General features: G+C 42.2%; 1 protein-coding gene across 2 annotated transcripts in view; it reads left to right on the top strand.

Annotated features, from left to right (window-relative positions):
* RALGAPB (Ral GTPase activating protein non-catalytic subunit beta) overlaps positions 1 to 23,988 on the top strand; it is a 62,016-nt gene that overhangs the window by 422 nt on the left and 37,606 nt on the right. For both annotated transcript variants that reach the window (XM_062505315.1, XM_062505314.1), the window contains exons 2-9: positions 6,304 to 6,516; positions 7,174 to 7,376; positions 11,405 to 11,568; positions 12,209 to 12,395; positions 16,745 to 16,876; positions 18,024 to 18,202; positions 20,499 to 20,647; positions 20,758 to 20,974. In XM_062505315.1, the coding sequence (XP_062361299.1) occupies positions 6,334 to 6,516; positions 7,174 to 7,376; positions 11,405 to 11,568; positions 12,209 to 12,395; positions 16,745 to 16,876; positions 18,024 to 18,202; positions 20,499 to 20,647; positions 20,758 to 20,974 (1,414 nt within the window). In that variant the 5' untranslated portion in view covers positions 6,304 to 6,333. The remainder of the gene's footprint in view (positions 1 to 6,303; positions 6,517 to 7,173; positions 7,377 to 11,404; positions 11,569 to 12,208; positions 12,396 to 16,744; positions 16,877 to 18,023; positions 18,203 to 20,498; positions 20,648 to 20,757; positions 20,975 to 23,988) is intronic.

The raw sequence follows: 23,988 nt of genomic DNA, 5'->3' as shown, positions 1-23,988 counted from the left end.
GCGCCCCTCCTCCCGTGTGGATCCTACGAGCGGGAGCTGGGCCTGAGGGAGGGAAAAGTTTGTGTCGCTGTTTCCCCGCAGAGTCCGACCAACAAGCCGCTTGTGCCGAGCGTGCTCGGCTCAGGCCTCCCGGGCTCTGTCGGGATTCTGTTTTCTGTTCATTTGGCCTCCCTGCGCAGTAGATAGTAGATCCTGTTTATTTGGTAAACAGCGAACTGCAGCGAGGCTTCTCCCGGGAGTAGGGGGGCTGTGTCTGCAAGAGGGTCCTTCCTGCTTGAGCAGTTTGGAGACTTAACGAGAAACTGGACTGACAAATAAGTGCCAATGTAAAATAAACTGTTGAGTAAAATTTTTTCTCAGTCGAGTGCACAGTTTCGTGGTCAAGTTCATTAAATAGTTGTTGGCACAAATTAAGGGTTTGAAAACTTACTAAATTCTCAGGTCACCTGCCTGGAAAATAGTTTTCTCAAACCTACTGTCAAAAGTGAGAGTGATAGTGAGAAGCAGAGCAGTACTGTTGTCTGAGTAATGCTTAAAAGCAGGATAATAGCTAAATTACTGATGTTTTTGCTTTCCTATGGCTCTGCTCATCTTCAGCTATAACAGTGTACAACTTCTCTGTAGTAGGTGCCCTGCCTCCTGCTTTGGCCAGGCTGTGTCCAGCAGTGTTCCTGGGAGCTAAGGAGGGATGGGGAGTGCAGGAGATAGTAAGACTGGGGTCCTGTGGCTTAAATGGCACCTTATGTTTGAGAACCAGCCTTCCCTGTGGTACATTCATGTTTTAACTTCTGCTACAGTAATGCAATAAAATCTGACAAATTTGTCTGCTCTGGTCAAGGGCAGCTGTGATTCTCTTTTTTGACCCTTAGTAGTGCTGTGGCTGAATGGCTTGGGAAAGGATGACAGGAATTCCTAGTTTTTTGTGTGCCTCATCTATTGCCTTGAATATAGACTAATAAAAAATTTAATAGTAACCCTGATACGCTTTTTATTTTTCTTTTTTTCCTTTAACAGAATACTTAATATACTAACTTTCTGCTGTCTTTCTCTCAGGTCTTCTATTGGGTTGTTGCCGTTTTTTGACTGCTTTCTGCTCTAGCTGTCGTCTTTTACACGCAGTGCATACCTTAGGCAGAGCTGACCTGTTACATGGCTCCAGAGGTGAGCTACCAGGAGGGCTGCACTTCCTCAGGCCTGGTAGGCTTAATACCAGAAGTACAGTTAGTTTCAGCTAGCTCTAACTCACTTTCTCCTACTTGAGCTTGAAGGGCAGTGGGACAAGTGGGCATATAGCAGCTGTTCATGCTCAGAATGTTAGAGGACCGAGAAAAATTGCTCATAAACATCTGGTTTGTGCTTTGGGGGAAGGTGGGTTGTGGCAGAATTCTTTTTGGCAAGAATTGTTCCCTCTGGAGAGTAGATATTAGTACTATTAGGTAGCAGAGGTCATGTTAAATGAGAGGGCTTTCTTTTTTTTTCCAGGGATTGCTTATAAAACATATCTGATATCCCAGAACTTTGATGTAGACCTTTTTTTTGTGGCTGCTTCTCTGGTTTGGGCTCACTTAGGCCTTCAGCCTTCTTTGAGCATATCTCAACTGGTGGTCTGTGCATCTCTTGCACTACTAACCATTGTGTCTGCTCTGCCTTTTTGGTTCTAATAAAAGCCAAGAAGGATCCACTTTTGGGACAGCTTGTCTTTGTGCTTGAAGTTCTTTTGCATCGTAGGAAAATACTTCATTTTTACAATCTGAAGCTGCTGGGCATGAAAGACTTAAATGTTCACATTTGCCCCAACGCTTCCCTCATCAATGCATTTTTTGAGGATCTTCTCTGTACATGGGTATTGATTCCCTGACCTCTCCCCTGCACATGCTCCAAACACCTCAGCTTCAGGCTCGGACCTTCTGTGTATTCCTTCACAGTAACTGCAGAATGGGGCTCTGTTTAGTTCTCACTATCTAACTTTAGGGATCCACAAGTTTAAATATTTTGGCTGCAGCTGTTCGTATTAAGTCTTTGGAAACTGGAAGTAGAGCTTATTCTTTGAGTTTTATGCACTAATTTTCCTTTTGTGCTCACTGGCTTCTGCAGTGTTTGAGAACTGAAGATCTTGGGTCTTCAATGCTGAGACATCCAGGTTCAGTGATTTATATGGTGATAACTACTGAAGTTCCTAAGATGAAATAGATTAGGAGGAAATACATTGAAATCCAGATTATTTATGACACTAGGGAATATTGAATGCTCAGTTTCATAGTAAAATGATTGTCTCCTTTGTTTTGCTAGTTGTAATGCTGGCAATTTCTTTCCAGGTCTGTCTGTGGGAGTGTGAGGATATTTTATTTAGTGCAGCCTCTAGGAACATACAGCCTCTAGTGAACGTAAAGCATACAAGAGTGTGTAAAACTGCTTGGTGAACAACAAGGGTTGATTTATAACTCTTCTCACCCCTCCTCTTAATTAGCTTTCTGGGAGTCCTGAGTGATTTGAACCCAAATAAGACATGTGTATGTGAAGTGTGGATATTCATCTTCATGAAACTTAGGAGTTGTTAGTTGAGCCAGTGAGATGCTTTATTGAAGCTGAAATATAGAAGCATTGCAACAACAGAAGTCAAAATCAGGTGTGATATGACAGTTGCTTTTTTTGATCTCCAGTTTGCCATTGCTGTTTCAGTGGTTACTGATGAATACCGTGTCTTGGAAGGGAGGAAGTTCTGCTGCTGCACAGCATTAGGTGCTCTTTGTCTGAGGCAAGTTGGGGAACTGTCAGTGTGTGGAGTTGGTCAGGAACATTGTCTCAGATGTCAAGGTGGAGACTTTCCAGCCTTTGTAAATTCCTGTCCAGTTAGAAGAAACTGCATACTAGATAGATTTAGTGGTACTGCAATCCTAACAGATTGCAGCCATTTCCAATTCAAGTGGCAGTTGAACTGGAGTATTAAATAAAAAGTAACTTCTAGTCCTTCCAAATAAAAACTTTTAACTGCTAAATATAGGGGAGATGAATAGATTGATACCCTGATAAATCCCCCACATAAGGATTTTGCATCTGAATCAAATTCTTTCGGTATTCCTTGTGTACTGCTAAAACTAACAGAAGGTTCCTTTTACAGCAAGACCAAAGGAAGCCTCAGATGTTAACAAGATACAGGCTGATCATTAAATTTATGTAAGAATGTCAGGCAGCAGGCTGGGAGTATGTGGTATGAGATGTTTTGGTTGTCCTGCTGCTAAACCTCTTCAATATGGCATATTGTACACATCCTGTATATGTTAATAGTGTTACTCCTCAGAAGTGTGGAACGGTCACCCAGAAGAGCTTTGCATTTTTTCTTTGTTGTGTCAGGGAGCTGCATGAAGGCGAGTGATTGTGTCCTCATGTTCCCCTGCCCTAGTGCAATTAAGGTTTTCTAAAATGCATCAGGATTTGGGAATCCTTGTCCTTTGAGCTCTTCTAGATGGGAAACCTCCCACACAGGCATTGCCTGCTATTTGCTTGTACTGTACAGCACTTCCACACACCTGGGCACCCTGCTCTGGGATGAGGGCAGACAGTGAGTGTGCTATGCTTATCACACAGTGATAAGCTCCTGCCATGAGCTGTTCACTGCCAGCTGGAGGGTGGCTGTGGAAAGGACATGCCGTTTCATCAGTTCAAATCAGTTTATTTAAAACAGTGTTCCTCAAATGCTGTTACAGGGTTACATGCTTCTAATGAACTTGTGTCACAGGAGAGGAGTGGAGAGTGCTTCCCCTCTACCCTTGTGGGATAGGGGGTAGGGACTCTGCTCTGGGGATAGAGGCTAAGTGCTGGGGGGTTGAGAGAGGAGGGGGAAGTCTTGGAAAGTGGATTATATCTCACTTCTGTCCCTTCTGCTTTGACTCCAAACACGTGCTGGAGATTAAGATGGTGTTCAGGTGGGAGAGAATGGGGAAGATGAAGCATCTCTGTGGCTACAGGATATGAAAGGAAAAGATACCAGTATGGAAACCTAGATAGTGAAGCTAAGCAGTGATTGAAGCCATCAGTGAGGATTGGGATTCTGTGGGCTTTGTTTGGTGTTTTGTTTTTATGTGTGGTTTTTCTTTTCTTCTTTGAGTGTTTTTTTGTTGTTGTTGTTGTTGTTTTTTTGTTTTTTTTTTTTTTTTTTGTTTTTTTTTTTTTTTTTTTTTTTTTTGTTTTTTGTTTTTTTGTTTTTTTGTTTTGTTTTTGCATTTGGGATTTTGGTTTGACTTTGGAGGGTCTGTGTGTATGTGACTTTTCTGTGTCATGGAATTGCTATTTTTCTCTAAGTGTGAGGTTTTTGACCACAGTGACATGAACATTCACCCTGCCTCAGCCCCCAGAGGAGGGGAGGTGCCTGAAGGATGTAGGGGTTGTACATCCTGCAGGCTGCAGCTGCTCTGGTTAACTCGCTATCAGATGAGCACACGTGATTGGTGCCTCAAACCAGGAAGGATGTAGTTTGCAAGACAAGATCTTGCTGCCTTGCTTTTCTGACTCCTTTGAAGGGAGTCATGAGGCTTTTTGCATAGGTTTTGGATATAAACATCTGGGGAGTCAGCTCAATAGACAGACTTGTTTAAATAGGCTTTTCCCTAGGAATGTGTATTTCCAGGCCTGGCTTCTTCTTTGGTTTTGGGCCAATGAATGTCTGAGGCAAGTGTTCAAAATATTCCCTGTATAATGAACTGGCTTCCAAGTTGTGCTAGGTAAGTGTAGTTGGCAAGTGGGTCTTGGAGAGCCATTCCATGTCAGCTTGAGCTGCTCTGAGCTGTGTCTCTTGAATACTCCTTGCTTTTTTCCTGTGCCAGCCTTGTTTTCCTTGTTCGTGTGGTCTGCTGGCTCAGATAATGGATAAAAGACTGTCGATTCTGGTGGGAAGAGGAAGAAAGGGAGATGGCACTGTCCCAGTTCTGGTGGCTCAGGCTGCTGTGGTACCACCTGCTTGAGCAGCAGTTTGATCTTCCTGTGAGCATGTACAAAGCATTCTGTCAGAGGGATGTTCCTGCTGCCCCTCTGGCCCTGGATCCTCACTGCTGTGTTGTGTTGGCACAGATGTTTCTCACCTGAGTTAGATGAGATGTCTGGATGTGTTTGGTGTGTGATCAGAGCTGGCCGTTGGTGGTGGGGGTCTCAGAGTTGCCCAGTGCAGTCCCATGACTGGTGTTCCTGGGGCAGGGGCTTCTGGCCTGGCTCCCAGCCCTGTCCCTATACAGTATGCAGGTGGTGTGTGTGCTGCTGGTGGGGACACGAGGGTGCTGTTGCTTGATAGGGACTGCAGGAGCACAGCTTAACTTCTGCTGCTTCTAATCACCTCTCTCTCTTGGTTGAGGTTTCACAGCAAAGCCAAAATACCCAGCCCAGGCTCTCATCACTGCAAAAACCTGGTTAGTTCATGGTCAGCTTGGCTTCCTGATCTCAAATGGCACTGAGGGGAAATGCACAACTGCAGTTGTGCTGGAATTGTTATTGGAAGGAGAACTGTGTCTAGTTCTGAGAGCACTGACTGGGAAATTTCTTAGTGGCTTTTCTGTTTGGAATCTGTGGGACAAATGCAGATTTTCAGAGTGACTCTGTGTGTATTGACTTTACAAGGATTTGAAATGCACCCCAATTCCGTAGATTTGGAACCTGTATGTACTGTAATGAAACTGTAAAGTGATGCTGGGTTTAAGCTAGTGATGCAGTAAGGCTCAGCCAGTCCTGAACTCACTGCAAATAAAGGGCACTCTTTACTATCACTCAATGGTATATTTCAGCTACCAGTTTTGAGTAGTGCCTGCTGTAGAAATACCTTATGAATGTAAGAGAGGCTGATTTTTTTGTCTTCTCAGATGACTAGGGTTTTCTTGGAAGTTTTCTGGTATCTCTTTTTAACTGCTGTTAAGGCAGAAAAGGGAACAAGGGATGAATTGCAGCCATTGCTTCATGAGCAAAGTACTTGTACAGCTGTGAAGATATCGTGTAAATGGGAGCATCTTTCCTGCAGAGATGGTGCAAGCAGAAGTGTGAGGTCAAGTCACTTCTCAAGTTTAAGTATCTAAAATGAGTCAATAGTCCTGAACTGGAACTTGCTGTAATCTTTGTAATGAAGCTATGTTAAAACTTATCTGTGTAAAAAGCATTAAGGTTGAAGAACAACTGTTGGAATCTTGTCTAGATTGTCAAAAGCATAAAATGGATGTATGCATCTTGAATTTACAAGAGTCTGGATTGTGATACAGAGCCTCAGTTTTGCTAACTCATGTCATAGATATTTTGACTAATTGTCTCTTTTTCTTCTTTGTCTCCCAGGTGTTGTTTGGATTGTAGCATAGAGGCACTATGTACTCAGAGTGGAGATCCTTGCATCTTGTCATTCAAAATGATCAGGGGAATACCAGTGTACTTCACAGCTATCCTGAAAATGTGGGGAGAGAAGTGGCAAATGCAGTGGTGCGTCCTCTTGGACAAGCTTTAATTACATCATCTGTTGGAAGTGAGAGTTTACTAAAAACAGACAAAGAAGTAAGTGCCTTTCCTTGGAGATGAGTTTCCTTCATGGCAGAGTGACAGTTTAATGGTTTTCTATAGCCTCTTTTATTTTTCTCTCTTTATTGTCCCAAGTTTTATGAAGTGTGTTACATTTTTAGTTTAATAATCTCCATAGGGTTTTTATTAGCAGCTAGATCATAGTGACAGTGTACTTCATTACTTAATAGCAAATGTTTGTCTGAGCTATTGTACCAGGAAATTCAGGCTAAAGAAAACCAACCAAAAAACCTCAAAACAAACCCAAGGAATTTAGCATTTAACAAAAGCCTTTCTATTTACCTTCAGTTTTGAAGCAACAGTATGTGACTTCAAAAAAAGTCTTTGTATAGTACAAGTATTTATTAGAATTTGAAAATCTTCCACTATCAGCTGTGTGTTCCAAGGAGTTATCTCTACAGTTTAGATTTAAGAGATTCAGGATTTAGAGAGTGATTTGCCATTTATTTATATTCTTCATAATATCATGATATATGAGTTGATGGTTTGGTGTTTTCTTGCAGGGTATGTTAACTAGAATTGCCCATACAGCATAACTACTGTTTTTTTTTGTTTTTTTTTTAATTACAACTAATGTGGTCTGACCAGTACTTACTTACTTATTTTTAATAACTTCTGCTTTGTGTTTGTTAGGTAAAATGGACTATGGAGGTGGTTTGTTATGGACTGACCCTCCCTTTGGATGGCGATACTGTGAAATACTGTGTGGATGTGTATACAGATTGGATTATGGCTCTTGTGCTACCTAAGGACTCTATTCCTTTACCTGTTATTAAGGAACCAAACCTTTATGTTCAAAGCATTCTCAAACATCTCCAAAATCTCTTTGTACCAAGGTGAGTGTTAGGGATTCCAACCGATAGTCAACAGGTAACCTGTCAGAGGATTCACGAGACATGGAGGCTCTTGAATAAAATAAGACTGCTATTGCTGCAAGCTTAGGGGGAAGGTATTTCTCCAAATGTCTTCTGTAGTTTTGCAGTAGTAAATGAAGCTGTTGCTGCTGCTGTGGTTAGGTAATTAGAATCACAGATAGTTCATATACTTGAATGTTTACTGTCCCAGGAGCTTCAAGGTTTCTCTCTATTGGATGACTGGAGGGTAAAGGGAAAAGCAGAAGAGCATCACTGTGTGACCATGTGCTTTTCATTGTGTAAAACTGGGATAAACTAAGACCATCATGTCAGTCATAGCCCTTGTTAGTCAAGATTTGACCACGTTTGTGATGTACTGAAGGATCTTTCAGTAAGTGAGTGCTCTGTGCTTGTATCTTGCTGCCTGTTAAATGGGCATGGTTATGCTGACTGTCCTTCATTGGTAGTTTTGAAAGAACCCCATGGCAGAGTGCTTGCTGCCTGACATCCTTGGATGATGATGTTGAGATTGGTAATATAAGATGTGTACAGGACCTAGAAATATGTCTGGGTTCACAAACATAATTGCCTTATTTATAGTTGATAGTAAGTTTAACTGCTGTTGTTGAACATATGTACTGGATAAGTAAGATTAAACAATAGTGCTTCCCCCTGAAAAGGTACTTAACTTCAGATCAATGTTTAGTATATGTCTGTAAGTATCAGATCATCTGCTTTTATCAGTATTAAGTATGTATCACTGCAGGTGGCCTTCAAAGTGCCCAGCTACACTTGGGTCACTTTACTGAAGGCATTGTTTATAAAGGACTTTGAATAATAACTTGTGCAAATTCAGAGGAGTTCTTTGCTGTTTATTGATTGTTTTGAAGTCCACCTACTCTTAGCTGCTGTTGCTCTTATCTGATAGTGAAAATGCATTTTAATTCCCATTAAAGGATGGTCAAGGCCATGACACAAGTCTGAGGAAAGAGCTTCTGGGTTAGACTGCAGCAGGAGGTTGTCTCTAAGTTTTAATAAGTGCAGAATAGAGTCTGCTGTCTGGGATCCTTTATTCCCTTGGAATTCTTCACTAGTCCATTAAGTAGTTCTTTCTGAGATCCCTTGCTTGGTCTCACATGGGGGCGCCTAGTAGCAGGCAGTTCAGTAGTACAGGTTCTTGCATGCTGTTGGCACAAGCTTCCACTTTACCCTTCTCTCCCAAAATCATGGTTGAACCTCTATGTAGGCTGGTAGGCTACATGTGATAGCTGTTGAATGAAATAATTAACACCTAGATACAGGGGGAGCTGAAAAATTATTATTTTAAATGTTGTCCCTGTAGTATAGCTGTTCCATAGTTTTTCTTTTAAGACTCTCTGAGATGTATCTTATCAGATGTATCTTAAACCTTTTCATGGTTGCTGCTGTCAACACTTGATGTTCAAGTCCCTACTCTCTTTAAGTTTTGCCCTTTAGGGAGCTGTGTTCAGAATTCACTCTAGCAAAGGGAGAAGTTTCTGTACTGCAAATGTAATGCAGAACTGAGTTGTGCACACCTGCCTTAAATAAAAGCCAAGATTCAGATTTAGGTGTCTGTGGTGGGGAAGAGGAGAATGATTTCTGGGTTTACCCAGTTGATGAAAGTTGCTCATGCGCTCATGTAGAATACTTACCCAGGAGCTGTTATAGCAGCCTCGAAAAATCTCTTCTTGTGTTGGAGATACTAAGACTTTAGTATAGCCCTATGTCCTGTGGAAGATTGTGATTAATTTAAACTTCCTTCCTCATCCTAGTTCTCTGGAAACATTGTAGCTGTTGGTTTGGCTGCCTTTGAAGTGATGGCCCAGAGTTGTGAAGGCTCCACGCTTCAGGCTTAGTGATGTATAATAGGTGAAGTGTGAAGTGCTGCGGCCTGAAGAGGGCACTTCGGTGTAAATGGTATCTCAGGAGCTTGTGTACACCCAGACAGAGCAGGTGCATATGGATTATTCTAGTGTGAGTGCTCAGCTGAATCAAACGTTTACATGCACAGTGCTTGAAATAGTGTGGTGCTGAAAAATAAAACTGTGAAGGCTGGGTGAATCAAGTTACCTTTCCTATATCTGCTGCAGTGATGGGAGAGAGGATGTTTGCCTCCTTCCCTCCTGCACTGGCCTTCTGTCCACCCTGAAGCAGCACTTTGTTGACATATTTGAATAGTCCCCAGCAACCCTCAGGCTTTCCATTTCTGGCAACCCTAGAATATCCAAGAGGTCTTGAAGAAGACTTAATCACTAGTGGTTGTTACTGCTGTCAGATGAAGTTTCAGTGCCACAAACATTGTTGGAAGGCAATATGAGAACTCTCTCCCCCTGTATTGCCTCCCCAGGAGAGTGAGGTACAGATACAGAGTCCACTGTGACAGAAATGTCTGGATTTGCTTGAGAGACCGTAGAACATGTGACTGTCAAAGAACTTTTTTTGTTATAACTTCATGTGCTTCTCATATGAAATCATGGGAACAGTACTTCTGAAGGAGTATGGCCAAAAGGCCATGGTGTGTAGAAATCTAGACATCTGGAAGTCTAGAAATAGTGTAAGTAGAGCTTGCCACTGGGTCAACTTTGTGTACAATTGGAAGTCATAGATGGCTAGGAATCTTCGAGTTGCCTTGACAAGATTTACACAGAAGTATTCTGTTAGCTTGCATATAAACCCTGGTTTTTTACAGTTTATCTAAATGATTGGGGAAACAAGTCTTGAAGCAGCCTTGGAAGCTTTAAGCCTATATAGATTAAGGATATCTTTCAATTGAATCAATCTGCTCTGTTGTTGCTCAGGCAAAAAATAGTGCTATAAGCAAGGCAGGGCTCACATGCCCCAAAGTTTATTGTTCATCAGAGAGACCCTGGGTTATTATCCAGCACTAGCATCAAGCAAACCACTGAGGTCCTGAACTGTGGCTAGTGGTATGCAATTTTGCATTAGGTATTATCTTGTCTCTTTGTAATCTTTTTTCCAGTACTGTAATACAACGTTTATATTATCAAGATAAAAGCTGATAGTATTTAGTGGACCAGCACATTCTTGAGGTGCTTGCTATGCAACATGACTTGTGGGTTATACCACACTGGAAATGTTTGGTAGGAATGTGATAATACTTTGTTGTTGTTGTTGTTGGGTTTTTTTTTTTTTTTTCCATCCCTTCAGTGGTGGTAGGAGGATGATGAAATGATGCACAGGTTGAAATATGCCTTACATATACTGCACAATCTAATTGGTAATCTCCTCTTGCCCCCTTTAAAATTTAGGCTTCCTCAGGTTTGTTTTTTACTGGTGTCCTCAGATATTGTCCAGAATGTGTCACAGTATTGTTTTGTACTTGTTCTGCCTTGTCCAGACTGACTGATGGGAAGAGGTGATGCTGCTTTCTGCTGCTTCTGCACAACTTTGTGTTGAATGACTCAGCAGTGCCAGTGTGGATCTGATTATTACTACGGGAAAAACCTAGAAAATATGAAACTGTTTCTCTTCTTCCTTCCCTATTCCTAACTGCTTACAGAAAATCTAGAAGGGGTTCATTCTTTAGGAACATCAGACTAAAGAAGGGATGAGAGTTGATTTGGAAGAGACCTAAGAATTTAAGAAGAATTTAAGGAAGAATTTAAATTAGTTTGTTAACAATATGTTCTCATAGTTTTGCCACTTCTGAATTTCGTATGTAATAATTCACGATGTCTCAGTTGGATTGTCATTGTTTGGCCCAAGATAAATCTGAGATGATGGACTGTGCTTGCTCTGGTGTTTGCTCTATGTATTGAGTCTCCTATGGAGAAGAGTGTTACAGTACATCATATGCTCATTAAGGTGGAGTTAGGATTCCTAGAGACAGAGTTGAGGTGCACAGAAGCATATCGGCTCATGTTCCTGCTCAGTAATACTTGTTTTCTTTTGTAACTGCTGAAAGTTCATGTTATTGAATACATCACTTTATAGTTTTGTTTCTCGAGCACTGTTTTCTTCTCTTGCAGGCCAGACCCAGGATCCAGTCAGATCAGACTGTGCTTGCAGGTTTTGAAAGCTGTCCAGAAGTTGGCGCATGAGTCGACAATTATGGCAAGAGAAACCTGGGAGGTCTTGTTATTATTTCTTCTTCAGATCAATGACACTCTTCTAGCAGCTCCAACTGTGCAAGGTTCATGTTCATCTTCCATTTGGTTCAGTTACTGAAGAAACTTCTGGCTCTTCTTGGCATTCTTCTTGGCCAGCAGGATGGGGAGCCCATTAAAAGCTCCTAGGAGCTACCAAAGTACAATAGCTCACTCCTAATTCTGCCCCATTAGTCAAAAATAAAGCATTGCCAGGAAGGACTGAATGATTTGGAACTGAGTTTTCCTGAAAGTATTTTTGCAGGACAGTGACTTTATACAGGGATATTTTGGTATGAACAGTTTCAGACAGTGTTGTTCCCTGTTTGTTTCACTGAAACCCCTTTGTTTTGCTCCTCAGCCTGCCTAGTGCAAAACATTAGTGTCAGCTTTACCTTAAAAAAAAATTAAAAAAAAGACATCAATATCGACACAGTGCAATAGAAGACTGTGTGAGATTGGTGGATTCCTGCTGTCCCTTATTGCACACATGTGGCTAGGCTTTATCTATTGTACTTGGTCTTGCAAAAAGGCTAATTGGCTGTAGGAAGCAATCAAGGATCACTCTTAAAAACTATGGAAAAAAAAGGGCTTAAATTTTAGGTACCATAACCAAAACTTCTCTGGGGAGAAATTTGAAATTTAGATGGAACACTAACTGAAGGTGTGCTTGGTTTCTGTTTCAAGGTGGCATTGCTGAGAATCTGGCTGAGAAATTAATTGGCGTGCTGTTTGAGGTATGGTTACTTGCTTGCACGCGGTGCTTTCCAACACCTCCTTACTGGAAAACTGCCAAAGAGATGGTGGCTAACTGGCGACATCATCCTGCAGTAGTTGAGCAGTGGAGCAAGGTCATTTGTGCCCTTACTTCCAGGTAGGAGAAATTCCGTGGAAATAAATGCATATATGGGGATAATCATGGTTATACACGTTTTGGAGTTGCTTATTTGTGGAATGTGCAGCAATCCAGAAGTGAATAAGCAGTACAAAGTGAGAGATCTTGCTGTATCCTTGGACTGTGTGTGTATTCCTTTGTTCTGTAAGGAAAGATCTAAGTTGGATTCTCTCTGTTCTTGTGTAAGCTTAGCCCCTCTGTGATATTTAGCACTTTGCAGCATGTGTGTGTATTAGTCTCCATCACTGTGACTCTTCATCATATGCTTTGAGGAATGACTCAAGAATATTAGTGTAGCATTATGTATCTGTGTCACCATCAGAATTATTAGGTGCTTGTTAGTGCTCATGCTGCTGGGTTTGAGGGGACTCCTGGACTCTGCGCAGACCTTGTGGAGCTGAAACTGTTACAGCTGCCTCGCACTTGTGCCCTGGCAGTCAGGATGTTGTAGGCCAGAGGCAGACCACAGGCTCTCTGCTCAAGAGAGCAGGGGAGAAGAGCTGTACTGTATCTTGCTGGGTGTGGGAACAGTGAGGATCATATATGATAGAATTGTTGGAAAAGACCTCTAAAGTCATCAAATCCAACCATGCCCCCAGCACTGCCAAGCCCATCACTAACCCATGTTCCCAAGTGCCACATCCACAGGTCTTTTAATACCCTTTGGTGACTCTACCACTTCCCTGGGTAACCTGTGCCAGTGTCTGACAACCTTTTCCAGCCAATCTAAATGTGCCGTGGCACAACTTTAGGCCATTTCCCTGTGTCCTGTCCCTTGTTACCTGGGAGAAAACCCAACCCTCTGGTGGCTTCAACCTCCTTTCATGTAGTTGTAGAGAATGAGAAGGTCCCCTCTGAGTATCCTTTTCTCCAGGCTGAGCCCTCCCAGCTCTATCAGCTGTTCCTGGTGCTCCAGCCCTGTTCCCTTCTCTGTATGTGCTCCAGCCCCTCAATGCCTTTATTGCATGAGGAGCCCAAAACTGTCCCCAGGATAGGAGGTGCCTCAGCAGTGCCCAGTACAGGGGACAGTCACTGCCCTGGTCCTGCAGCCACACCATGGATGGTACAGGCCAGGTGCCCTTGGCCTCTTGCCCACCTGGGCACACCAGGCTCTTGTTTAGCTGCTGTTGATCAGTATCTCCAGGGCCATTTCTTACTGGGCACTTTCCAGCCACTCTGCCCTAAGTCTGTAGCTCTGGGGTTGTGACCCAAGGACAGGTCCCATCACTTTGCCTTGTTGAGCCTTATGGAGTGGCTTCAGCCCCTTGATCCAGCCTGCCCAGGTCCCTCTAGAGGTCCTTCCTGTCCTTCAGCAGGTCTACTCCTGCCCACTTTGGTGTAACCTGCAAACTGACTGAAGGAACACTCACATCTGGGGGTTGCAGGAGAGTTTCAGCTGTAGTAGAAGGTTCTGAACAGTGAAGAGAGTCTCAGTACATTTCATATTCAGGTCTTTTTGGTATGAAGTCTTTGTAGGACAAATCTCACACTCTTGGAGGAAAGAACTGAATTAATTGCTTGTAAGAGGGTCTGCTTACTTCTGTGAAAGTTCAAAGACATGTTAAAGTTGCTGCGTTATGAAATATTCAATAGTGTGTTTTTCTGCAAGGGTTATTGTAACTTTGAAAACTTTTGCTTTGAATTCACTGTCAAAATAGGAAGTGTGGATAGATTTTTCCAGGTTATGCAGCTGTTTGTTAAACCCCTTGGAAATAAAGCTGCAATACGAGTTCTGTGTATTTCCCACGCTATTTCTCTAGCTATTTTTAGCTTGTTAGATGTAGCGTTACATAATGGAAAATACTTTATGATTCACTGATCTGAAAAGAACAGCTCTGTCTCAAAACATGTGTTGGTGTTCTGCACCACACACTGTGGCTACACTTTCTCTCCCACTCTTGACAGTCTTGGTTCTGTTGGCGCACAGGAGTCTGCAGGGTTTCTGAAGTGTTTTGGTCTGTGTTCAGTAATGTTGGCTTATGCTTGATACATGGAAAGTTAGGCTCCTCTGAGGCTGGTTTTAAGTTCAGTGGTATTTTAAGCTGCATTTTTAATACTTCAATGAAGCTCCAGGTTCAGATGATTAAAATGTTTAAGTAAACAGTTCTGTGAATAGGGTTATTAGCAATAAGCTGAGAGTAAATGTTTCAAATTAAAACCATATGGAAAACTATGTCTGGAAATCTGTACACATATGCAGTGTTAATTTGTGTCCTTGGCTATGGTTTTTAGCAGGATGAAACTGGAGTCTTAATTGTGTTGCCATACCAATACATACTACTTTTACCCCATCTAAAATGCTTTAAGTATATATTAAGTGTCTTGGATGTGTTGCTTAAAGCTTATGTCTGTCTTAAATCAGTCTTGAAAATGTCCCTTATGTCATTAAAGATTTGGTCATGCTTGTTGAAAAACAGGTTTCTTGCTAGGGAGATGGGGAGAACTGAGGCACTGCACTGTGTTGCCAGGCAGTGGTGTGGGGCATGACTGTGCATGGGGTTGTCCAGGCTCTTTTGAGTCTCTTAGAGCCAGGTAATTCCTCAGAAAAAACATACCGTGGGTCATGCCTCTGGGCACTAAATGTAGGTGGACACAGGGCTGGAGAGCATTTGCTACCTGGTACAGATGTGTGTGTTTCTGGTGTTAAGGAAACTTGCAAGTCTGACCATTCCCAAGACTCTCTGGCAGTCACTCTTCCACCACCAGTGACTTTACCTGCTGGGATTGAAGCCCCTTTGCAGCAGCAGCTCCAGTGAGCTGAGGAGTGCCCTGCTTGACTCCCTGCACTCCCCACTCTCACAGGCAGACCAGCTTTCCTCACCGTTCGACCCCAGGTTTCCCATGGGAGTCTCAAATGTCTTGTTGCATAAAGCCCCTTTTTATTCCTGGCACAGAAACACAGAAACAGCTTGAGCTGGTGCTTCCAAGGAGCATCCCCAACAAAAGAGTCCTGGGCTTTTATCCCCTCGAAGTCCAAGCTCATGCAAATCTTGGCTTTTCCTCCCTAGTCGTCAGCTCTTGCAGTGTCTGAGCACCTGGCTGGGCCACAGGTCCAGTGCCCTTTGTAATGCACAGGGTCAGCTGTTTGAGCTCAGTCTGCAGCTGTCACTGCAGCTGCACCACCAGCTCCTGCACTGAATGGATTCCTCATCATGCTTGCATCTGGAGAAGGTCTCCTGTCCTAAAGCTCTTTTGCTTTTCTGTCCAGGCTAGGTACTGTAAATAGGCTGTGATTTCAGACACTTGTGTTAATTGGCTGCAGTTTACCGTAGTGCCCACTGCTGGGAGAAGTGGAAGATGGAAATTCAGCTTGTTTGACTCTTGGTTTAGGAGTCAGCCACAGACTGCTTTTCTCCTTCTCTTCTCCTAGTTGTAATGACTTTATTTCTATAAAACTATATGGCTTTATAAGCAAGTAAGGATGAGTGGAACATTTCCTGACCATTGCAAGGAAGTTAGCTTAGGGAAAGACAAACTGATTTCTGGGAATGCTGGGATACTGAGAAGGTGCAATGTAGGTCTCTTCCATTCCTTTAGAAAACATCAAGATTATGTTGATCAGGGAAATGGAACTTTAATTTGGTGAAGCTGGGTATGAAGCAGGGGTCAGATTAAACAGCAAGAGCTCGGTCAGGATCACTGGTGACTCTTCAGGCAGTTACAGCTCTTCTAGGGAAACATCTCAATTTGTCCAAGCACTGTCCTCATGGCCTTGGATCACTGGTTTGCTCTTTGCTGGTCTATAGATCCCAGCCTCTGGTAGATGTGGTGCATATGTTTTGAAGAACTTGCTGAAGTGTGGGTTGCAAGACCTCTGGTGCTGCTTATAAGTCAACAGTGAGTGCTGCTCAGGGTGCTGGGGTACAGTTGTAGGTCATCAGTCATGAGCTGGTATTTAGAACTGCAGCCTAGTATGACTTGGTAGTGTCACTGAAGGCTTGAGCTAAAGAGCTATGAGGATAAGGGCTTGAATTCCTTCTTTAAAAAAACCAAAAATTCCCTCTTCCTTCACATGTAACATCCTGTCAGATGTGCATGTGTCTGTGATAAGTGGTGACCCCTCTGGCAAAGTGATGGGAGAGTTGCTGAGGGGTCTTGTGCCTTAACTTCTGGGTTTGGCTGGAGCTTTAGACAGGCTCCAGGTATGCACCATTCAAGGCTGTAAGAGGGCTGAGTGATTGTATGAAATAGGGGTCTCTAGGAAAACTTGGGATGTTGCATTGTTGCCTGTGGACTCCCTTTGGGCTGCTGATACCTTTGGGGCTCAAACTCACTGTTAAATTTTGGAATATGAGCTGAAGGACAGGTCTGTCTGATTTGCTTTCTAGGTTGCTGCGTTTTACATATGGACCTTCGTTTCCTCCATTCAAAATTCCTGATGAAGATGCTGGTTTGATTCCTCTTGAAATGGATAATGAGTGTGTTGCACAAACATGGTTTCGCTTTTTACATATGCTGAGGTATTGTAATTGCATCCATCCATTGTTCCTGTTCTTGCATCAGCTCTATACATTTGCATGAGAAATGAAACATTTCTCTGGAGATTGCCAAGATGAGGCACCTGAACAGAATATAATGAGAGACGTGTTGTACCAGTGCCATGCAGCAGTTCAGGGCTGGCTGTGAGCGATGTTGTTCAACTTTGAACTCTGATTCTTTAAAAATGCAAACTGGCTCAGTTAATTAAAAACTATTTTAGCTTTTTGGCATTTTGGAGGATCTGAAAAACAAGAGTTCAATAGAATTTTGTTTCTCTGAGATAACAAACAGGAAAAGCTGAACAATAGTTCTGAGAGATGCATATGACTTCTGTTTATTCTCCAGGTTAAATTTAGCCTACAATTTATTTTTAAATGGGTGTTTTTATATTTATTTTTATGAAGAAATCTATACAGGTAATTTTACTATACATATTAATCTTTCTTTAATACACAGCTGAACCAAATGCTGTGTTTTGTTTTAAAGACTTTTGGACCTGGCATTACATTAATGCTCTTAGTGGCCAGAATATTGAACAATTGATGCAAAATACTGTTTAATAGTTAAAGCTAGTTAAACTGTTAGACTGTTTAAAATTTACTTCTTAACTAACTAAAACCCCCTCTTTCCTAAGTTGTAGTACTAATGTCACAAGTACTCTACTGTTCAAATTTGGGGTTTACAAATGCGCTGTTTCAGGATTTGAGTCAGTCAGGAAATACTGCTCAAACTTGGACAATCTACTCCCCTTCTTGTCCTGACAATATTTGATTAGTTGCTAACTTTTCTAGAATGACTTTAACAATATAAGCAACTTTTAACTGAGTTTAAAAGACCTCATAAGTAGTTAATATTACTGCAATAATTTGTCTAGCAAGTGTGTGCTCTGGTTTGTTTTATTTTACTAAAATTATTCAGTGTGTTTGAAGTGAAGACAGTTATATACTGCCGACCCAGGAAATGAAGATTTCCTTCCCGTGATGGAGTAACAGCTAAAATGTATTGATATTGGATGCTGGTTTGTGATGTTATTTGAATGCCTTAAACTATTGCATCTTCAAGTGTTTTTAAGATCTTAACAGCTGTTCTTAAACTAACTAACATATATTTTGCTCTTTTTGTGTGCAGTAATCCTGTGGATTTGAGTAACCCAGCCATTATTAGCTCTACCCCCAAATTTCAGGAGCAGTTTCTGAATGTGAGTGGGATGACTCAAGAACTGAATCAGTACCCCTGCCTTAAACATCTGCCTCAAATATTTTTCCGTGCCATGCGTGGAATCAGCTGTTTAGTGGATGCATTCCTAGGTAATGCTTTTTTGCCTTACCCATGGATAGCTAGGAATATTAACTTAATCATTATTTTATTATATTTAAATCTGTTTTCTCCATAAATACAGCAATAACAATTTATCATTTGCAAGTATATCCTGGAACTGATGAGGAAGAGATCTCAGATTGCTTCTAAAAAAATGTATGCCCAACAGTATTGTGTAAATGCATGAAGTTGTAGATGGCCTTAGTTTCAAATGCAAAATAAATAAATAAATCAGAAATATAAAATAAAACAAAACCAGGGATCTCTTTCCCAAAGAAGGCTTCTTTTCTCTTTCCATCTAATCACCAATGCAAGTGCTATGCTTTAGCATGTTGTGAGCACTCACCACCATGTTTCTAATCTTTGTGGCAACTGCTGTTGTGCCTGTTTTATAAGGTGTTGAATTTGGACTGTCATCTTCAGGTCTTTATAAGAGTTCCCCTTACTTACTGTTAGTGGGTGGCTACTACTGCTGAGTAGGAAAGCAGTGTTTCTTTTTGTCTGCTGGTAACTGAGTAACTCTGTCTGGTCAGTTTTAATTAACAGGATGGAGTACCTGAAATATAAACATTATGCTTGGTATGCTTCAGACTTACTACAAGTTCATCAGGGAATGCATACTGTTGTAAACATGGAAGAGCTGCCTGTCTCCAGCTGCTTTTCTGCTTAAATGTGTGCAAACAAATGTCATCTGCCCTAGGTGTGAGCTGATGTGAGATGCAGGAGAGTGCATATGTAAACAGTATTAGAAAAAAAACCAGCCAGTTGGGTGAGACTGTCAGCATGGAGAAGAGCAGGCTCTAGGGGCACAGAGGACAGCGTTAGACTGGATGTTGGGAAGAAACTCTTCCCTGTGAGGGTTGGTGAGGCTCTGGCACAGGGTGCCCCAGAGGAGCTGTGGCTGCCCCTGTATCCCTGCAAGTGTGCAAGGGCAGGTTGCACTGGACTTGGAAGAATGTGGTCTAGTGGAAGGTATCCCTGCCCATGGCTGGGGTGGAATGGAGGGTCTTTAAGGTCCCTTTGAGCCCAAACAATTGTGGTTTTATGAATCAGACACTTAAGACTTCTGAAGATCTTGTCGAAAGATAAAGCACCCAGAGTGATAATAGCCCACCTGGAGAGAAGAGACAGAGGCTCCAATGCATTGGGGCATAGGAGATTTGTTAGTGAAATTAAATTCAGGCTGTAGGTATAGATTGGGAGAGTGTTCTCAGGCAGACTTGAGAGCTGCAGAAAGATCTTCAGTGAAGGCTGGTGAGAGAGCTCATTATCTTCTGTCGCAAGTGCTGAAATGTTGGGTTTTATCTTGCTTTCCTGGTACCAACATTGTGTTTGACAAAATGCTGTATCCTCATTTCCAGCCAACTATACTGAAGCGATAGGTTTCATGGTGCATACTCTGTCTGGGGTGTAACACTGATGATTTAGTAGGAGCAAATTGTTCTGTAATATGTAATGAAAAGTACTTGGGTGCTTTAATTAACACAGTTAAAAAAAAATCTGTCAAATTCTCGAGCACCCTGTGGTTCCCCACTTCATTTTTCAAATGGTGTGAGAGGGTGTTGGAATTCATTAAAATGGGCAGAAGTGGTGTTTGTCACTGCAGGTTCTGCGGATGTTGAGTTGCTTCTGATTCTGATAGGGAAGAGCTCTGTACACCATGAATTTTCCTGAAGCTGGATAAAAGCTTGTCTAATGTCCTGCTGCAGCCCGAAAAATTATAGCTTGCTCTGCTTTCTTACTCTGCCTTAGTATTTGACTGTTCAGCAGCTGATTCAGTTCAAACCAAGCAGAAAGCCGTGTGGTGGATGGGTTTCATCTTAATTTAGTGAGCAAAGGTGTCTTTAAGGGCCAGACATCCTAGAGATGCCTCAGAAAAAGGTGTGGGATTTACAGTTGGGTAAGAAAGACAAAGTTGAGCGGCATCTGAATTTTGGCAGAAGTATGCCGTTAAATTGTCTTTGGCAAGTGAACCTTGCTCCTTTCTCTCTGCCTGCTTCTAGACTAGTTCTTCCCATCTGCCATTTCCCAGACCCTTAAGGTGTGGGGTCTTCTGATGTTTTTTTAATCAGTTGCCTATCTGATGTAATTACTGTTTTAATTTGCTTATGGATTCATTTCTGCTAATAGTAAATAAAATAGGGAGAGGTGTTTTTGTTGCTGCTGCTCTTTTGGAGAACAGGGGGAAGCATGGCTATTGATCAAAGGCTCCTATGCTTACTAATGGCCTGCTCTGTGAGCCCATGGAGTCCTTGCTGAAAGCCTGCTTTATTCCTGGCTTTGCAGGCATTTCTCGACCCCGGTCAGACAGCGCACCACCCACGCCAGTGAACAGGCTGAGCATGCCCCAGAGCACTGCTACCAACACCACTCCACCCCACAACCGGCGGCATCGAGCAGTGACTGTGAACAAAGTGACGATGAAAACCAGCACTGTAAGATTTTATACTCTGTATTTGAGTAGCTGACCCTTTGGATTGTTTCCTCAGTTAGAGGAAGTGATTTCCTTGATTCTAGGAGCTCATCTCTTCTTCTGTTCAAACAGGTAACTACTGCACATGCTTCAAAAGTGCAGCACCAACCCTCCTCTACTTCTCCACTCTCTAGCCCAAATCAGACAAGCTCTGAGCCTCGGCCACTTCCAGCTCCTCGCAGGCCAAAGGTTAACAGCATCTTGAACCTCTTTGGATCATGGTTATTTGATGCAGCATTTGTTCACTGTAAACTTCATAATGGAATAAACAGAGACAGCAGCATGACTGGTAAATATTACAAAAAATATATGTACACTTTTTTACTTGTTTTGTTGACATTTCCTACCTGCAAGATTAACACATGCACAATCCTAAAAAAGTAAAATCTGAAGTGCTGTGTTGTAGTTAATCCCTTGACCTGAGCCATCATCTGCTATTAGCTGAGCAGCTGTTTGGGGATTTCAAAGTTTGAAAAAAGCCCACTTTTTACTGTTAAATACTCCTTTGCTCTAACAAGGGACATTATGATATTGGGGAAAATGCTATTAAGTGAAAGAAATCGTATGGTAGGAGTCCACTTCTTATTCTGAAATCTGCTTGAGTATCTATGATTAATAGCAACTATTTATATTGACCCTTTAATATTTGAAAAATTGTCCTACATCTCTCCACATAGTGCACAAAGTGGTACTTCTTCGTTTTGTAGAGTGTTATGGAAACAGGAGTCCTTAAGATAGCTAGTGAAGTTGCTGCCTATCAGTTGTGGTTGCTCTGTATTTCTCTTAATGACTTGATACCTTCATTGTCTTCAACCCTTAACTGCCAAACTTATTTTGTCTCCTGTGCTTTGTTCAGCTGCAGAGGTTAGATGTTTTGAGATATCATGGCAGAATTAGTGCTCTGCTCAGAGGCTTTTTAGCTCTCATGTTACTTTTGGTGATAGGTTATTTTTTTCTGAATACTTTCTCACTTCTTGCATTTTTCCTGTTCTTTGTGTATCTTGAATGTCTGCTAACTTTTCCAAGAGATCAGTCAATCAACCTGTCTGTAGCTCACTGGCCTAAGAAAAATAGGGGAAAGACATTTGTTGTGGCTAGTTGGATGTATAGTGGGACTTGACAAGCGGCAGTTTAACTGGTGATCTTCCTTGTTTATTGTGACAAATTCCTGTGTGAGAGCTTAGGATTTGAGATCTTCTAAAGGTGTTTTTAGGTATGTTTCATGTGTTTTTGAAAGTGTTCTTTGTGAGTTTCTGTGGTAGGAATTTGGAATCTCTTTGTAAAAGGCCTGTGACTAGAGAAACAGCTGAGCTTAGTGAGGAGCAAAGCATCCTTTGAGGGTGTGTTCGATTGCATATGCATTTAATGTATTACTGCATTTAGTACTTTTCAGATTGATCGTTTTAATTTTGACATAACCCGCTTCTTGAGTGATTTTAATTAAATGCTTAACCTGTAAAGGAAGGATGTCAGCTGAGATGGTGCTTATGCACAAGCATCAGCTGCAAACAGAGGTGTTGTTATGCTGGCAGAAGTACAGAGTCATCCAAAATCAAAAGGTTTAATTTCCTTGAAGGGGTTCCAGGGCCTTCTGTTCATACATGCAATGTCTTAAAGCACCTAACAGCAATCAGAAAACTGTTGTGTTACTAGCCTTATAGGGATATTTACCTGCGTTCTGAAAACTAGAGGCAGCTGTTTGGAAGAGTTAATTCTGTTCCTCCTCTGTGCTCTTCTGAGCTGTCTGTAGTGAGACCAGTCTTTGCACATCGTATGATCTGCTGTGTATTAGCAGCAGTGGTTCTGAGATAATGATGTTGGTGGACTCACAGGGACCTGTGTGTGTCATATCCTGCTTTTTCAGCGCTTTGGAAGACAGACTTAACTTATAGGAATTAAGTCAAGAGTCTGCTGCCCTTGCAGGGTGTTGTTACTACTAAGTAAGGTCACTGGTCACGGTAGTGCCGAGGTGGGCCGTCTGAAGGAGAGAGCTGAGTACGGACCCCAGCCTCTGAAATGCTGTAGAGAGGCCCCAAACTCTGATTGCCCAATTTATCCTTTTGCTCAGCCTCTGCTTAAGATGGGAAAATGAACAAGATATGTTAAAGGCCAGGTCCCTGGAGTTTCTGTTGACTTGAAGCATCAGTGTCTTTTGAATGAGTTTTAAATCCAAATCAGAAAGTTTTTATTCTGGGAATCTGACCTGTGATGCTTGATGCCTCCAAGTGCAGTCTTCCTCTTTGAAGAGCATAACGCAGGAGGTGCTATTCTGGCTGATGAGGTGGGCCAGGAGGGGTCTGTTTTAGGGCCCTCCATCACAGAAGTGAGCCCCATGAGTAACAATCAGATCTACACATTGTGCCTGTCCAGCTGCTCCTTCTGCCCAGTGTAGATACGGCTTGAAGGAGAAGGGCCAGCAGAGAAGGGACAGTTAGCTGCCATAGTCCCTATCCTTAGGATAGGCATGCAAAAGAAATCTGAAGCTTTACAGCTGCAGTTTGGCTATTCCTGTATGTCTTGGTCCATCTGCTATCCTTTGTAGCTGTGATACTTCAGCCATTAGCTGGAGTATTCTTACTATGTCTGACACTCTTGTTGATAATCTTCGCATTAGCTTCAAGAAGCACTTTTATTTTTATGGGTGCTTTAAAAGCTTTAGCACTGGAACTCTTCACCTCCAGAAAGGAAGTAATGAAAAATGATGGGTGGAAAAAATGTCAAGCTTTTTGTAAGTCTTGAGATGAAAAACTGTCTAAATAGATAGAAGGGCATATGAACTTGCTCTACTTGACCCTGCTTTGCAGGGAAGGGCTGACTATCTCAGGAGGCCCCTTCAATCTCAACTCTCCTGATTTGGTCAGGTTAACTGCTGCCTCATGGACTTCCAATTTTCTGTCATCTCATGGTTGGAGAACTGTAGGCATTCCACGTTTGTGGTTGTTCTGGTTTTGTCAGTCTTTGGGAAGAGAGAATTATTCTCTCTCAAGATTAGCTGGAAGTCATCTGTATACAGTTGGCTGCTAGAGGAGATTATCACCTGGAAAGCAATTTTCTTCTTTGCTCTTTGAGCCCTGTCTGTCAAGGTAGGCCTGTGTCAATGGATTATGAAGCAGAGCAGTGATCTTGCCATCATTGGCGTGATGCTTTTGGGCTTTGAGTCATCAGGTTTTAGTTTCTGCACACAGACTTTAATGGTGAAGCTTTATGGTGGGCAGCTGATAAAAATCACTGTGTTGTGGTGAGAGAGTAAAAATGGCCTGTTGGAAGATAGTGGTTTGAAAACAGCTAGATCCTGCTGGCGTA

This window comes from Cinclus cinclus, chromosome 18 (genome assembly GCF_963662255.1).
Source record: "Cinclus cinclus chromosome 18, bCinCin1.1, whole genome shotgun sequence".
NCBI classification, from domain to species: domain Eukaryota; kingdom Metazoa; phylum Chordata; class Aves; order Passeriformes; family Cinclidae; genus Cinclus; species Cinclus cinclus.
Note: the sequence above shows the minus strand (reverse complement) of the source record. Positions and strands in the feature narration are given on the sequence as shown.